General features: G+C 37.9%; 1 protein-coding gene across 8 annotated transcripts in view; it reads left to right on the top strand.

Moving 5' to 3' along the window:
• Positions 1-18,111, top strand: part of kmt2ca (lysine (K)-specific methyltransferase 2Ca) — a 149,911-nt gene that overhangs the window by 117,064 nt on the left and 14,736 nt on the right. For 4 of the 8 annotated variants that reach the window (XM_058765626.1, XM_058765625.1, XM_058765620.1 and 1 more), the window contains 13 exons: positions 1,882-1,993; positions 3,193-3,259; positions 3,347-3,410; positions 3,600-3,832; positions 6,475-8,148; positions 8,569-8,772; positions 9,163-9,327; positions 9,441-9,570; positions 10,036-10,183; positions 10,404-10,582; positions 13,041-13,177; positions 13,281-13,500; positions 17,882-18,021. In XM_058765626.1, the coding sequence (XP_058621609.1) occupies positions 1,882-1,993; positions 3,193-3,259; positions 3,347-3,410; positions 3,600-3,832; positions 6,475-8,148; positions 8,569-8,772; positions 9,163-9,327; positions 9,441-9,570; positions 10,036-10,183; positions 10,404-10,582; positions 13,041-13,177; positions 13,281-13,500; positions 17,882-18,021 (3,473 nt within the window). The remainder of the gene's footprint in view (positions 1-1,881; positions 1,994-3,192; positions 3,260-3,346; positions 3,411-3,599; positions 3,833-6,474; positions 8,149-8,568; positions 8,773-9,162; positions 9,328-9,440; positions 9,571-10,035; positions 10,184-10,403; positions 10,583-13,040; positions 13,178-13,280; positions 13,501-17,881; positions 18,022-18,111) is intronic. The other 4 variants (XM_058765621.1, XM_058765627.1, XM_058765623.1 and 1 more) reach the window with 3 other exon arrangements.

Genomic DNA, 18,111 nt, shown 5'->3' with positions numbered 1-18,111 from the left:
GTTTCAAATTTACAGTTTTGTTTGTGCTGTCATTGAATATAGTTTTTTTTACAATATTTTAGTATGAACTTGTTTGCTTACATTTTAAATATTTAGAATGTAGGTTTACATTTATCAAGGATGTGATTTTTTTTTTTTTTTTTTTCTCCTGGGTTGGTTACTACATTATGATTGAAATCGCATGGCCTTAAGCTATTACTTAAATAAACAGCGAAAAGATTGTTTTCTAAAACATCATGGACGGACTGGTCCTGAGAGCGATGTACGAGTTCGTGGCACCATCTGCAGGACAGTTAAAAGTATTCAAACAATTCAAAGCGCCAAATGCGAGTAAAATCAGAAACTTTTTTGAAACGTGTTACTCGACCCGATGATTTTTATGAATGGCGGTGAGAATTTGAGATTGCTAGTGCTGTCATAAAATTTGCAGCGGTTGTGATGTAATTAAATAATAGGCTGTAGTCTGACGCGCTACATGTCTACTGTTACAGTACTGTTTTTAGTTTCGATTCACTGTTAGTGATAGCTGCGCTGCGCTTGGTTTAAGCCGCTTTAATTTGCATTTGGGAACGCAACATTTATCATTAGAAACATTTATAAATCTGTTGTTATTTTCAAAGAGAAGTTTCAGTGTCACATAATCCTTCAGAAATCATTTTAATATGCTGATTTGCTGCTCAATAAACATTTCTCATTATTATCAATGTTAAAAACTGTTTTGCTGCTTAATATTTTTGTGGAAACAATGATACCACTCAAACATTTGTATAAGATTTAAAAGAGAGAGAGAGAAATTAATACTTATATGCATGAAAAGTGATAAAAAGTGAGTGATTTAATAAATGCATTAACAAATTTAATTAATATATTTGATAAATGCAAATAAATGCTCTTCATTAAACTTAATATTTATCAAAAATCCGGAAAAATATCACCATTTCCACACAAAATATGATGCAGCAAAATTTTCAACATTGATAATCAGAAATGTTTCTTAAGAGTCAAATAAATTGCAATGATTACTAAAAGATCATGTGACACTGAGAACTGGAGTAATGATGAATAAAAATCTGCTTTGCATCACAGGAATAACATTACATTTTATAATATATTAAAATAGAAAAAAAAAATTTTAAACGTTAATAATATTTCACAATATTGCTGTTTTTTTTTTTTTTTACTTGCTGGTGAGGGCTGACTTCTTTCTTGCATGTCGGCCTTGATGAGCAGAAGATATTTATTTCAAAATCATTAATAATTGTAATGTTTCCAAACTTTTGGCAGGTTCTTTAATAATAACAATTCTATATACTTTACTATAATATAGTATTATATTATATTATATTATATTATATTATATTATATTATATTATATTATATTATATTATATTATATTATATTATATTATATTATATTATATTATATTGTTCTCATGATTATTAAATGCTGCTTTTTATTTTTTACAGGACAATAGTATGTATTATTTTTTTTATTTGTCTGTTACTCCAATGTCCAGAAACATACAGATATAGTCTCAAACATACATTAGGGGAAAAAGAGGAAGAATGAAATCCTTTCTTTCTTTTTTTTTATTAATTTAATAGTATGTATTATTGCAATATAAGAGATATCTTTTAATGTGCTAAAATATATATTTTAATAATAAGTGCTTGGGGCATGGCTTGTGGGCATGACTTGGGGTGTGGTCAGATTTTCTTTTTTGTCTCTAGCTGATCACATGCCTGATTTGTGTTTTTTAAGCTTCAGAAACTCATACTTTTTTTTTTTTTTTTTTTTTAATAAATGCTTGAAATGTGAATATAACTGTGATGTACAAATCATAATCATGCAATTTCTGTGGTGATTTTTATTACTTTGTAGACTTTGATGCAATTACTGATCCAATCATGAAGGCAAAGATGGTGGCTCTGAAGGGGATTAACAAAGTGATGGTACAGAACAGTATGGGTATGTCACCCATGGTTATTAACAGGTAAACATTTTACTATGTAAACTGGCTCCTCTAAGCAGTTACTACAGTAATACAAAAAGTGATTTATTACCCTGACTGGCCTAGGGCTGGACCAGAATATTCTAATATTTGTTCGGTGAGTTGGCATTCGATTTTCAATTGAGATTCGAATATTCTTTTTTTTTTTTTTTCTCGAACCCATCCCCGCGAAACGGTTCTCATTCGCACTTGAATATGAATCGCCCATGAGTGAACGTCATGAATGTCATGATTCAGTTCATCTGAAAGAGAAGACAAAAATGCTGAACACCTCAGCTGTGTGGGAGCACTTTAAATTGAGTGAGGAGACAAAGGCAGTGTGTGCCAAATATGCAATTTGAAACTGGCCTACCACAACAGTACATCAAGTTTGAAAAATCACCTGAGTTCTGTAAGTAGTACGCCTATAGTATATTGTTAGTGTAAAAAACGCTTGGAAAATACTTGCGAATACGGCAGTCATAAAAATTTATTTTATTTAAACTGTTCGTTAATTAAAATGCGTGTTGCTGTTATTGAAAGTATTCTATCGTGTTCTTTATTTATTACAGTTCGTTGAACTTCGTTCATTTATTTTTCGTTCTTCTTTTATTTAAATAGCCTACCCTTTAAGTTGTCAGTAATTACTGTGCTGCTAATTTCTGATTTGGGAGTGATTTGTTTGTTAGAAAAATGTTAGGCTGCCTTATTAAAAGTATTGCTCTTAACAGACCTGTGTTTTTTTTTTTTTTATCACTAGTGCAGTGTCCGTTCTCAGAGCATATAAGCCCTACCCATGTGAGGTGTGCTGCTTCCGGCTCTCGCTGTTCTGTAGTTTATTAAAGGTTTATTAATTCTGAACATCCATATTGCACCAAAATGCGACACTGCACTCCCTTGGGTCAGCAGCAACACACTTGCCACACGTGAAGTCGATTGGATGAACGGTTCTCGACATAATAAAAATGCAAACAGACAGACACACAGAGATTCCTGCCTTTATTAGAGAGAAGAATATGTTCAGCCCCCTCCCTCCAAAGCTTTGAATATTTGGTGTTGATTACTATTGAAGCTTTGAAGCTCAAAAAATGGTATTCGGACCAGCCCTAGAGTGGCCTAATTCTTTACTTACATGGCCACATGCTATTTTCGGTGGTTCATTTATTTGTGTTGAGTACTCTCCATGTTTTCTTTTGTGGCAGAATACAACCGATTCCAGGATCACATGGCCCTGATACAGCTGGTTTTTCACCACATTTTTTTGGACCGGTATGTCCACAGGTTTATTTCGTCTTATTACCTTATCTCACCAGCATTAAACCTGTTGTAATGGCATATACAACAATTTCCTTTTAGGATGGAAAGTTGCCACCACAGATTGCAAGACCCAATCCCCCTAACTTTGGACCAGGGTTTGTCAGTAAGTGTTTTTTTTTATTTTTTATTATTATTATTATTATTATTATTATTATTCAGTCTTTACCAATGAGTTGTTTATCAGTAAGTGTTATTTTGTCATTGTAATAGTTGTAAATCAACAATTGTAAATAAAAGTAAATCAGTTGAGGCTGGACATCCCATAAATCTCAAATCTCTTTTTATTTTCCAGATGATTCTCAGAAAAAACAATATGAGGAGTGGCTTCAGGAAACTCAACAGCTTCTTCAAATGCAACAGAAGTTTTTAGAGGACCAGATTGGGGCTCACAGAAAATCTAAAAAGGCACTCTCTGCAAAACAGCGCACTGCGAAAAAAGCTGGACGGGAGTTCCCAGAGGAAGACGCAGAACAGCTGAAACATGTGACTGAACAGCAAAGTGTGGTTCAAAAGCAATTAGAACAGGTAATATAATTATTTAAAGAAGGATAACTATTAAAATCATCCACCCAAATAGTTTAAACCATGTTTAAAAATGTAGTGTAACTTTAATTTTAAAGTGCCTTTAATTTCTCTACTTGCCTTTTTTTTTAATCAACTTGTCAATTAAGTTGGGAGTGGTTCGCTTTCGGGGCAACCAGTCAAATTTTTATTTTATTTTAAGAGCCACCCTCTTGCACACATGCCACTCAACGAAGACAAACTGTCAGTAAGACAAAGTGTCACTGCACAGTAAAAAGAATATGCTTATATTAAAGCAGGACTTTTTATTAGAGGGCTGCATTGGGATTGGATCCCGCAGGGATTACATTACTTGGCCACCGCGGCACCACCCCCACTGTTGTTTTGAATGTTTTTTTGTTTTTTTTATAGAAATAGATATCATTTACTTTAGCTGGAAAAGTGCGTTACACTAAACTAGAAGAGTCTGCGCCGCTCCACATAGTCAGGGTTGCCAGGTGTGCATGACAAAACTAGCTCATGCCAGTCAAAAACAGCCCAAAGTAGTGCAATGACCATATCCCAAATATCAAGTCTCAAAATATGTCATTTCCATACCTAAAATGCATATTTTACCGTCACTGTTACAGTGCACAGCATAAATGAGTACACCCCCTCTGAATAAATATAAAATATGTGTTTTCTTAATGATCACTAATATAATTCATGGAAAGATGGTAAAATTGAAATGTATTAAACATGTACTTAATAAAAACAACAAAATATATGCCAATATTTTCTATAAGATAAGTAAATTAGCCAATTTTGTTTATATGAAGGATTGCAGAAATGAGTACACCCTAGATTTAATTCAGCAAATGTCTAATATTCTGGTACTTATCATGTCTCCTTAAATGCTCTGGTCTTTAATGGGGAGTTTTGCTCAGCTTGTCTCTACAGAATCCCCCACAGCTGCTCTAGAGCGTTAGATTGAGTGAAATACATGTACACTGAAGGATTTTCACCTTGGGAGAATGAATATCTTCATGCTGAAAAAATGCCCAGTAATGCAGGGAATGAGGGAAGGGTAGCATCTTATGTTTCAAGTTTTTGTATTACATCACACAGTAGTGTGTGAATTCATGACAGCGTTGATAAAGCACAACTCCCTCACACATTCAGCACTCATTCATCCCTATATAAAAGCTTTACTACCACTGAATGTCACTGTGGGTGCCAAGCACTTCTCACTGTACTCTTCCTCTAGCAACACCAGAAGATTTTGGAAGTTTGGAAGAGGTTAAATGAGTTTATTTTGCTTTGGCTACAGTAGGTAATTCTAGTGGTGACAACAACTATGCATGTCACTTCTGCGGGCTGCGTCATACTCTGTGAGACAAAGTGTCACTTTTTTCATAGCTTTTGCCGGCTCTGAGACACTTGCATGTTATTTCTCCTGCTCTTTTTCTAGCAAAAATTCACTCATCACTAAATGAAAACTTAAAGTGAATGCCAGTGCTACTTCTGCTATATTTTCACACTTAAAACAATAATTTGGTATTCCTCTTGTAACATTGTCCTCTTTTATGCTAAGAAATAGGTCAATTGGCAGTTCTTTCCCAAGTGGTTCCACTGCTGCCAGCATTAAGTCAGAGTATGATTCAGTGGGCTATTTTATAACAATTTTAATTGTCAGGAAGTTACTTGTCTTTAAAAGATTTGGCTCAATATACTTACCTGTTGATCAAAAATAGCCTTAAACCTATACACTTTTTTTTTTTTTTTTCTTTTTTTCTTTTTTTTAAGTAATTTTCAGGAGGGTGTACTCATTTTGCAGCACAACATTTTGTCACTTTGATAAGAAAATCTTATTTTGCTGAATAATTTTGACATTCTTCTTTGGTAATTGATCAAGCAGGCTTGTTGGAACATTATATCTCCAAAGAATGTCATCTAAGTAAAGAGTAATTGCTGAATTTAAGTTTTAGAGGCGGTGTACTCATTTATGCTGTGCACTGTATGTACATTGATCATAAACACAGCTCAAAGGCTTCCTACTAGTGGCCCTTCTTCACAAAACTTAACATCTAGCACAGTTTTATTTTACGTAGAATGCAAAATGTTTCAATAAAAGAATTTCAGTCAAATGAAATTTATGTAATATTTCAAACCTTTAACCCACGTGGGGGGGGGGGGTCTCAACCCATGGCAACAGTTTAAAAAAGGCCCAGTTTTGTGGGGGGAAAAACAAGGACTTGACAACACTGCATCTAAAACAAGCTGTCAGATTTGACTGATCACGGGGTCGAGAGTAAGGAGAGATGACAAAACCATGCTGGAATATTTGCTGCTCAACAGATCCTGAGTTCATTGACAAATATCTTATGTAAGATGTGCTCCCTTTACAAAGAGTATGTGTGATTGCGAAATCAAAAGTGAACAGTGAGCTCTCATTCAAAAGCAATTTAAATACCACACATATTGATAGGGGCTCTCTGATGCTTTTTTCAATGGAGTGGAAAGTAAGTGCATCTAGGGCCTCAGTTCCGGATTTATGCTCTGACATTAACACTAACAATCTAGTATTTGGTCAGTATTTTTCAGAATAATATAAACAGCATTATATCTGTTGTTCACAGTTATTTCTCTCTCCGTTTCTGATTTAGATACGGAAGCAACAGAAAGAACATGCTGAGCTCATTGAGGAATATCGTGTCAAGCAGCAACAACAGCAACAGCACCTCCAACCTGGTGTGATGGGTCCAATGAAGGCCATGCCAGGAATGCAAGGACAGGCCCCTGGAATGATGCCTGTTGGACCCCAAATAGGGCAGCCTATGAGGGGTTCTATGTTGCCAATGCAACAACCCCACTTTGGTAAGCCTACTCGCATGCCCAGTGTGCCAGGTTGGCATCCAAGTGCTGCTGGAGCAATGGGTGGACCCAGGATGCCACCTCACCTGCCCCCTCAAATACCGCTGCCTAACCCCACTCAGCCTCTTCAGGCACAGCCACCTCCCCCTATAGTTCCAGGAGGTAAACCTGGGCAACCTGGCCCTGTAGCTGGAAATAATGGTGGAGGATCCAGCAGTAGTGCCCCTCATGTAAAGTTTGACGATAATAATCCATTTAGTGAAGGCTTCCAGGAGCGGGAGCGCCGAGAGCGCCTTCGAGAGCAGCAGGAAAAACAGCGGGTGCAGCTCATGCAGGAAGTGGAGAGACAAAGGGCTTTGCAGAGGCTAGAGCTGGAGCAGCAGGGCTTGGGGCTTGCCCCCGACAACAGTGGGGGTGGTCTTGCCCAGATGCCCTTCTATAATTCTGACCTATCACAGGAATTCATGCAGACACCCAGGCCTCAACAGCAGCAACCGCAAATGGGCCCAGTGTTCCCTCAACAAGGAAATATGCCATTAGACTTTGCAGGTCCAGGTCCAGCCTTTTTGCAAGGTGGCGAGCGCAGACCTATGCCTGGGAATGGCTCCTTTGGCCCAGATATGGCTCCTAATTTTCAACCTAAGAACCCCATGATGCATGGTTTCTCCCCATGTCAGCCTCGTGCACCTGGGTTTGGAGGGCATGGAATGCCACCCCACAGTGGAGGTGAAGCTTCCTCATATGGTATGGATTCCACAACCCCTTTACCTCCTAATTTCCCTGGGTCAGGGCAGTCCCTCATCCAACTCTACTCCAACATCATCCCTGAGGAGAAGGGCAAAAAGAAAAGAATTCGAAAGAAGAAACTGGATGATGATGCAGATTCGGTCAAAACTCCTTCTACACCACATTCTGACATAACTGCCCCACTTACGCCGTGTGTATCAGACACCTCTTCAACCCCTACACGTAGTGTTGCCATCATGGGAGACCAGGACACTTCAGAGTTTTCCAATCCCGTAAATTCTATGACTGGCCAGCCACCATCCTCGGAGCTGGAGAACCCACTCTCTGGAGGGGCTCCACTTGGGCGACAGTCCAACGTGGGCTCTGAGGCAGAGCGAGGCCTCCTCCACGATATCAAGCTGGAAAAGTTAGAAGCCAGTGTGTGCCAGAAGGCTGAGGGAGAGGCAATGACTGGCAAAAGTGCAGGAGGAACTGGTATAGTAAAGACGGAAGAGGTCAATGAGATAATCTCGCCCGGCCCACCATCCCAGAGTCCAGCTCAATGCACCAAAGTGGACACTGGGAATGAGTTACTCAAACACCTTCTAAAGAACAAGAGCACGCCTCCTTCTTCCTCAACACCTCTCATACACCAGATGTCCAATGACAGTATACGATCCGAGGATGAGGGGTTAACAGACAGCAAAGGCTCTTTAAGACTGGAGAGCACAGATTCTTCGGTAAGAGTTTTATGGTTACCTCACTACACAGCTGGTTAAAAATGTGAAGCTAAAAATCATAATCTTGAACATGTAAACACTTCTGTAAATGTAGATAGATAAGATGACATGAAATTATTGCATTTTTGTTTTGTGATGCTTAAATATGTTAAAGATCTTTACGCATCCGTTTATAATTCAGTAATTAATTTGCCCTTTTTTCCAAAATGTTTAGTGAAATGAAAATACAGATTGAATAATCTGGCCATCTTTTCACATTTAATACTTTATCGGTTGGTTGGTAATGTAGGATGTCAATGAAGTAGCATCTTGCAAAGTACAGAATTGTGAAATAGTGAAGTGAGATTTGCTTGATGTTCATTAGCTAGTCTTGGTCTGTCTTGTCGTCTTGGAGCTAAAAGAGTTGTTTATTGGCTATAGAGTGGCTTAAATAGCCATTTGACAGGCAATCCAGATTTGGAGCCTTCTGTGCCAGAGCAATGCAAAAGAAAACAACGCAACAAGCGGGCACCAAAGAATGGGGCTGAGAAACCGCTGTCACGCTGGAAAAAGAGGAAGAAGGATGATGAAGAGAGACAGGCAGTGTACACCAACACAGACACACTGATGACACAGCTCAAGCAGGTAAATACCCATACTACTATAAATGCTACTATAGTATAGTAGTATTTATAAATACCTATAAATACTACTATACCCAGAATCTATCTCAAGATCAATTTATGTTAATGCTAGACTTGAATTGACATGTAATCTATTATTAACAGTAGAGTATGCAATTATAACCAAGGTGAAGATGCATACATTTGATGTGTAGACTAATTGATCGTTATGGTAATTTCTGGAAAGTAGTTTAATTAGAGCTTGTGCAGTGTATAACCCTTATGTCCATTCACAAACTTGGTTTATGACTGAAATTGCCAAGAAAAAAAAATAGTGAGATGGCATTGGATGTGAACATCATGTTGTTGTTTTTTCGCTCAAATCATGTGTCCTCCATTCTCATCCTTACAGCAGCTGTCTATGCCGCCCCTGATGGAGCCTTTGATTGGGGTAAACTTTGCACATTTTCCCGCATATGGCAGTGGGCAACTGAATGGAGAGAACAGGCTCTCTGGAACTTTTGGAAGTGCATCACTGGATGGCGTATCTGATTACTACTCGCAACTTATCTATAAGGTTTGGCTTTTACAGCCTTCACTTCCTTTTCTATACTGTGTAGACATGATGAATTTGCAGATTTGTTTTCATTTAAGTTTTCTTTTTTTGTTGTTGTCTGTTTGATCTTGTAGCAGAACAATCTTAGCAATCCTCCAACGCCTCCCGCCTCACTGCCCCCCACACCGCCACCTGTAGCCAAGCAGAAGTTGTTGAATGGTTTTGCCACTGCGGAAGAACTGGCCGGGAAGGCAGAAGTTTTGGGTGAGCATGAAGGTTTTGGTGTATTCTTAATGGCAATGTCAGTTTCAATACCATTGTTTTATAACCGATTTAGGCAGAGTAGACAATAAAATGGCTTTCATGAAGGTTACCATGGGGAGGCCAAAGGTTGACCAGCAATTTCTGAAGGTTAAGCACATCCTTTCACTGAAAAAAAAATAATAATATAGACCCGTGCATGCACACATTAAGAAACAACACTGAAAATCTCAAATAGTTCAATGTGCATACAAAATACAAAACCTTCATACAAAATCTTGAGTTAGACTTTACCTGTAAAATGCTTATTATAGTTCATCATAGACAAGAAAATATGAAATGTTTCAAATCACAGATGTAATATGGCGTATTGTAGTGTAGGTATTTTTCTTAAATATTATAATTATACATTAGCTATTTTAAAAATCCCTTTTTGGTGATCAGTATTTATTTGTGATTATGTCTCAGTTTCTAAAAGCTTGGGTCAGAAGCAGCTCACTACTCCATTCAAAGCTGAAGATGACCTGCTGGGACACACCATCACTCACGGCCCAAGGACTGTTGATGTTCCTGCTTCACTTCCCACTCCACCCCACAACAACCAGGAGGAACTTCGGTAGGTTTTCAGGGCTTTTTACACATTGTTTTTTCTCCTGTAGCCAAACGTTTGGCTAAATAAAGCCATATAGTTTATTCTGGCCAAGAGCCCCCACTTACTTTTTAAATAAGCATTTGTGCTTAAGCACATCTAGTTGCAATATGCATGAGATCACTTTCTGACCCTGAGACTAGGTTAGTATGTATATAATGGTTCTGTCCCTGTGTGTCATTAATAGGGGTCAGGAGCATTGTGTCGACAGGGACACTCCAGACAGTTATGTCCCATCATCCTCTCCTGAGAGTGTGGTTGGCATGGAGATCAGCCGTTATCCAGATCTCTCTAGAGTTAAAGAGGAACCGCCATCCCCTGCTGTCTCTCCAGTCATCCCCATACTTTGCAGCGCCAGTGGTAAAGGTAATCTGAAGAGACTAATGAGAAAGACTAGTAAAAACCTAGTAAGCTACCTGCTGAGATAGCATATTAAGACATTGTATGTGTGCACTTGATGCGAAAGCTATTTTAGAATATTGACAGGTTAGACAAAAATCAAAGATAATGACGCAACACTAATATAATGTGCTGGCATTTGTCTTCTGTATCAACACATAGAAGGTAGACATAATAGTGTAACAGTGCCTGCCTCCTTTTCAGTGACGCTTGTTTGGAAGCATTTTTCCCATAGGGATATTTTTTTTTTTTTTTTTTTTAATTGCTTACAAGCATTGTTCAATACTGAAGCTACATTTTCAAAACTGATCACACATTCAGCGATACAGAAGTTTATGTGGACCAAACTGTGAATCATTTTTCATTGCTTTCAAACAAAATGCATGCAATGACCACATTTTTCTAAATCCACAAACACTTTTGTCATTCATACTCCACAACCTGCAAAACACTATACATTTTCAGCACATATTTCAAATGCTAACAAACTGCTTTCAAAAGTGATAAAAGCACATTCAAATCAGAATAATGGCAAACTGTCCATTTCTGCAGGAATTGTATTGAAATATAAAATCTTGGCAGAATATTTATTATGAAATTGAATAATAATTATTCCAAACACAACTAAATGCAATTTCAGCTGAAAGGCAAGCCAGTTGTCATATTTTTAGTCTTTTCTTCTTCTTCATCGTCGTCGTTGTCTTTCTTCTTTCTCTCTTTCTGGTTATCTTTTGATAAACGGATGGCTTTGGAATGATTTTGTTTTGAAACTTGGATCAAGGAAGAGAACATTGGTGGGGAAAAAGTGGCAGAGAGAGGGAGGAATAGAACCCTCACAGTACTGAACATCCATCCATCCATCTGTTCCATACATTTTCCAAAGCACTTGTCCTATGTAGGGTCATGAGGAGGCTGGAGCCTTTCCTGGGTCATAGGCAGGAAAACCCTTTGGACAGTTGGCCGGTTCATATTCACACTCACTTACAGTCTTCAGTTCACCTGTCCTGTGTGTCTCTGGATTGTGGGAGAAACCCAGAGGAAACCAACGTTAACATGGAGAAAGCATACAAACTCCACACAGAAAGACCCCCTGGAGCAGCTGGGACTTCAATACTGCACATACAGTACCTCATTATACTAGACTGATGATGGGTTTTTTTTTTGTAATTTTTTGCTTCAGAATTTTTTTTTTTCTTTATTATATATTTTTTTCTCAACTTTTTATATTCATTTTTATGTTTTTTATTTTTGACATGTAAATTTTGTAAATGTTGATGGGTTTTTGGTATATAAAGAAATAGGGTGGAAATGCTGCTTTTCTCATTCATTCTTTGTTCTGTAATACAGTTAGTAAAATGAAAAGATGTTATTCTTATCCAATAAAGAAATACTTATGTGACAACTCATTCAAACTTCAAAGATAAAAGTTAATCGATTATGTAATGCTCCTTGTTTTTAGTGTTTTTTTTAAAGCAGTGTGTTATGAATGAAATGTATGTTTTTTGAATGAGAATTATTCCCAGTGTTATGATGAAACAAGCTTATTTTGAGACCTATATGAAGTGTTTTGTTGGTCTGAGTGAGTTTTGGAGGTGAGATCAACTGTTTGGCCAAGATTCATGTTGGTAATGCAGACTGTATGAACAGTTTTGAAAATGTGGTTTCAGTATTGAACAATGCTTGTTAGCAATTGAAAAAAATTGTAAGTCTTTGTTAAAGCGTTATAAGCCATGAACCAAACCAACCAGCTACAAGAATCACAACATTACAAACTTTTATTTGAAGCAAAAAATCTGACAAAAAGACAAAGGTACAAGACTGTGTACTTGCTACAGTCCCATTTGATGCTTTGTGAATGACAGTACTTAAAAAAATGATGGATAAATTATAAGTTGTTGGTCATATCTAAAGAAACAATATTAAAGTTAATTGCAATACATGTATATATAATATTAAGTATTTTGAGAGCATAGGAAGACTGACTTGATTGTCATTTATGGTGTATGTTTCTTTTGGTGCACTTTGCTTTTGGTGGTTCTCTGATTGGTGGAATATCCTGTACAGCATCACGGATAATGTAGATTTTCGCCACAAAAATTCTGCTATTAAACAAAAATAAGTTGAATTAATGCAAACAGATGGGTTCAACAAAAATATATTCAATCAATTAACAACCTTGAAGCTCACAACAGGGTATGTCTTTAAAGGTTTATCAGTTGTTAAAAATGTATTTCCCTATGGAGAAAATTAATAGATTTTACTTCCAGAACCTGATTGTTGCATTCTATTAGGCTAATGTTTAATGTTTTGTACAACAGCATAATTACTTGTGTAATATTGTGTAAATATTCAATTCAGTAAAAAAAATAATAATTTAAAAAATTTGTGTAATTTAAGTATGTGCAACTTTTTGTTTTGCCTGTAGGTTCTGAAGCCAGGCAGTGGGAAGTCAAGACAGAGCCACCAAGCAGTTTCTTTGCATCGCAATTTCAACAGCTCTCTTCGTGCTCACAAAGTGACCTGGTATCTGTATCTGTTACCCTGAACCCAGTGGCAGCACAAGTAAGTGTCTGCAATTATATAATCCATTCTATAACAGTAATGACTTAGTCAAAACAAGAATGATTACATCTCACCTCTGACCATATGTCTGCTTATGTCCCAGAACATTCAAGGAGTTGTGTCAGCACTGGCAAACATGTTTTGTGTGTCCATACCCGGGAACTTTGAGGTGATTTGCTCTCCAGGCCCAGAGCACCGCAGCTCAATAGACATGTTGAGTGGACTTAAGGTACCCCCTCAAACTGCCCTGTTCCAACAACAACCTGGTATGAGGCTCCACAGACCACCAGGTGCCCCACTATCACACCAGACATTCAGAGAGGGTGAGTATATGTAAAACAAGACAAGCACTCATTTCACCCACATCAACAGACAGACTTCAAGATACAAAATAGATGCAAATATTGATTTTGATTGTCAATATCTCAGGGCTGCATAAACATTTAAAGTACTTAATGTTTTAGTACTTAATGTCACAAATGGACACAGCTTTTGAAATGTCATCTGTTTTTAAAATAATGTTCATGTGTATTTTTAAATTAGATCACAAAGCCAACAAAGATGCTTTCTTAAAGTTCTTAAGTTATCTCTGGTAATTTCAAATACAGGTGCATCTCAATTTTAATTAAAAATAAACTTTATATTCTAGATTCATTGCACACAAACTGAAATATTTGAAGAGTTTTTTTTAATTCTAATGGTTACGACTTAAAGTTCAGGAAAATTAAAAATGTAGTATCTCAAAAAATTAGAATATTCCATTTTGAGCTTGATTAGTTTGATTAATTTTGGGTATAAATACTGGGTACCTCCTGGGCTAGTTTAGAAGACTACTGACTTGGCAGTTGTCCAGAAGACGATCATCGACACCCTCCACAAGGAGGGTAAGTCAAGTCAAGTCACCTTTATTTATATAGCGCTTTTAACAATACAAATTGTGTCAAAGCAATATCAAAATAGGAAAATAGTTTGTCAATAATGTAAAATGACAAGATTAAATATTCAATTTTCAGTTAAAGGCATTTCATTATTGAATTCAATGATGTCATCGTCCAGCTCAGTTCAGTTTAAATAGTATCTGTACAATCAAGTCGACGATATCGCTGGAAATGAAGTGTCCCCAACTAAGCAAGCCAGAGGCGACAGCGGCAAGGAACCAAAACTCCATCGGTGACAGAATGGAGAAAAAAACCTTGGGAGAAACCAGGCTCAGTCGGGGGGCCAGTTCTCCTCTGGCTAGATGAACCAGCAGTTCAATTCCAACTGCATCAAAGTCAGATTCTGTAAAGGACTCATTTGGTTCTCGTGGTCTTGTCCTGATGTGTGTCTAGGTGATGAGGTCCTCACTGGGCATCTGTCTCTGGGGCTAATCAAGGTGTCCTGGTCTCTGTTGATGTTCAGGGCTGTAGAGGTCGTCTCTAGGTGTTGATCCATTATCTGATCTGGATACGGACTGGATCTGGTGGCTACTGTGATCTCGGAATAAGAAAGAAACAGACTAATATTAACGTAGATGCCATTCTTCTTACGATGTAACAAGTACATTGGGTGTTATGGGAAGTGTTCCCGGTTCCGGTTGACCTAATTAATGCAGCCTAACAATCCTTTAACGGATTTTAATATTAGAAGCGTATTAGTGTGTTATGTGTACGCCAGGTTAAAGAGATGGGTCTTTAATCTAGATTTAAACTGACAGAGTGTGTCTGCCTCCCGAACAGTGTTAGGTAGATTGTTCCAGAGTTTGGGTGCTAAATAGGAAAAGGATCTGCCGCCCGCAGTCGATTTTGATATTCTAGGTATTATCAAATGACCAGAGTTTTGAGAACGCAGCAGACATGGAGGACTATAATGCGATAAGAGCTCGCTCAAGTACTGAGGAGCTAAACCTTTCAGGGCTTTATAAGTAATTAACAAGATTTTAAAATCTATACGATGTTTAATAGGGAGCCAGTGCAGTGTTGACAGAACCGGGCTAATGTGGTCATAATTCCTGGTTCTAGTAAGAACTCCAGCTGCTGCATTTTGAACCATCTGTAGTTTGTTTATTAAGCGTGCAGAACAACCACCCAATAAAGCATTACAATAATCTAAACTTGAGGTCGTAAATGCATGAATTAACATTTCTGCATTTGACTTTGAGAGCATAGGTCTCAATTTAGATATATTTTTAAGATGAAAAAATGCAGTTTTACAAATGCTAGAAACGTGGCTGTCAAAGGAGAGATTGCTATCAAATAGCACACCTAGGTTCCTGACAAAGGACGAAGAATTGACAGAGCAGCCATCAAGTGTTAGACAGTGTTCTAGATTATTACATGTGGGGGTTTTACAGTAGGTCCGATAATTAATACCTCTGTTTTTTCAGAATTTAGCAGTAAGAAATTACTCGTCATCCAGTTTTTTTTATATCGACTATGCATTCCGTTAGTTTCTCAACTTGGTGTGTTTCACCGTGCCGCAAAAAAATATAGAGCTGAGTATCATCAGCATAACAGTGAAAGCTGACCCCATGTTTCCTGATGATATTTCCCAAGGGTAACATGTAAAACGTGAAAAGTAACAGCCCCAAATACTGAGCCTTGAGGTACTCCACTTGTGATCGATATGATAGGACTCTAAACACCGTCGAGCCGCTCTGCACAGTTGCGGCACGGTCTCGTGTTGTTTCCACCAGTGCGGCAATTTTTTTCATCACTAATTGATGGATGTCTAAAATATACTATGATGTGAAAATTGGCCCGATCAAAGCCCGGGCCCTAGAGGTGTAAAATAAAGTCAGGGCCATCAGGCCCGGGCTGAAATGCAGGGCTCTAGCGTTCCCCTCGGTAGAAATCACGTTTCCCCCTCAGGGGGCTGAACTGAACTAAAAGCATGGCCACTCAGGAAATCAACACAAAATGTCAGTTATCCTATTTCTAGCTTTAACCAAAGTCCCTTGTCTTTGCTTTAACTGACCTTCTCTTGCTTTCGTTTCGTTCCCTCTCCTGTAGAACTTGTCCAGGATACAGTTATTTGCAAAGAAATGGGCTATCTAATGTGTATTTCATACATGTTTTTAGGCACGAAAAGTTAAGATCATAAAAATATCGAAGCTAAATGAAAAATGAATGGATGCAAAAGTACACGGACCATTCAGTAAGCCAAGCTTTATAATTTGTTTCTCTCTGTTATATATATTTTTTATTTGTTGAACATCAATTAAATTGTTACTCATAAATTGGTTTGGACGTTTTTTTGTATTTTCTAGTTCAGGGGAACAGACACGGTCTCTATAGTCTGATATCTAGGTGAAAGAGTCTCTACGTGCTGAGAATTAATTGACTTCTGTGACACGAGGCGGCTAGCAGACAGTCGGTTTAGCCAGTCTGTCTGCTTCCTGACCTGGCCCCCAAGCCACAGAAGGTTATCGCTGAAAGGGCTGGCTGTTCACAGAGTGCTTTATCGAAACACATTCATAGAAAGCTGACTGGTAGGAAAAGGTGCACAAGCAACAGGGATGACCGCAGCCTTGGGAAGATTGTCAGGAAAAGCCGATTCAAGAACTTGGGCGAGCTTCACATGGAGTGTACTGAAGCCGGAGTCAGCGCATCAAGAGCCACCACACTCAGACGTCTTCAGGAAATGGGCTACAGCTGTCACCTTCCTAGAACCAAGCCACTACTGAACCAGAAACAATGCAAGAAGCGTCTCACCTGGGCTAAGGAGAAAAAGAACTGTACTGTTGCTCAGTGGTCCACAGTCCTCTTTTCAGATGAAAGTAAATTTTGCATTTCATTTGGAAATCAAGGTCCCGGAGTCTGGAGGAAAAGTGGAGAGGCACAGAATCCAAGTTGCTTGAAGTCCAGTGTGAAGTTTCCACAGTCTGTAATGATTTGGGGTGCCATATCATCTGCTGGTGTTGGTCCACTGTGCTTTCTCAAGTCCAAAGTCAATGCAGTTATCTACCAGGAAATTTTAGAGTACTTCATGCTTCCTTCTGCTGACAAGCTGAGATGCTGATTTCATTTTACAGCAGGACTTAGCACCTGTCCACAGTACCAAAACTACTTCTAAGTGGTTTGCTGACCATGATCTACCATAGAGAACCAACCAAACAATACAGACGAGCTGAAGGCCACTATCAAAGCAACATGAGCTTCAATAACGCCTCAACGGGCCACAGGCTGATCGCCTCCATGCCACGCCACATTGAAGCAGTAATTCGTCCAAAAGGAGCCCCAACCAAGTATTGAGTGCATAATTAAACCTACTTTGGAGATCTTGAACATGTCTGTTTTGTAAATCTTTTTTTGATTGATCTTTGAAAAAATAGCCTATTTTTTTGAGATACTGATTTTTTTTATTTTCCTAAGCTGTAAGTTGTAACCATCAGAATTAAAACAAAAAAAAAAACCTCTTGAAATATTTCAGTTTGTGTGCAATGAATCTAGAATATGAGCGTTTGCTTTTTTTAATTAAATTACAAATAATAAAGAACTTTTCCATGATATTTTTATTTTTTGAGATACATGTTCATGTTTTAAAGACAGAAGTGAACTATAAATGCAATTCATTGTGATTAATTTGCTAAGTGAGTGGTATATACTGTTTTACGGATTGGTTGAAATAAGTTGATGGATGTAATTTGTCAGAAATCTCTTCAACTTAAGTTTTCTTCCAACTGCATGATTTGTAGGTTTGATTGATATGTTTCTTTTATTCCAGGTTCAATTGTGGTCAGACCAGACTATCATTTGGTTGGAAGCAGTCCAGGGCCTAAACCACAGTGGTGCTCCAATTGCAGGGTGGTGGTTCTTGGAAATGGCGTTAGGAAGTCCACCAAAGACCTGCCAATAAATAAACAGGTATAAAACACAAAGTTAAGACTGCCAAATTACCAGACCCAGATGACTGTCATTTATAGCATATGTATTCTAGTTTCTCATGGATGCCTT

This window comes from Onychostoma macrolepis, chromosome 24 (genome assembly GCF_012432095.1).
Source record: "Onychostoma macrolepis isolate SWU-2019 chromosome 24, ASM1243209v1, whole genome shotgun sequence".
Classification (NCBI taxonomy): domain Eukaryota; kingdom Metazoa; phylum Chordata; class Actinopteri; order Cypriniformes; family Cyprinidae; genus Onychostoma; species Onychostoma macrolepis.
This window is presented reverse-complemented; position numbering and strand designations above follow the sequence as displayed.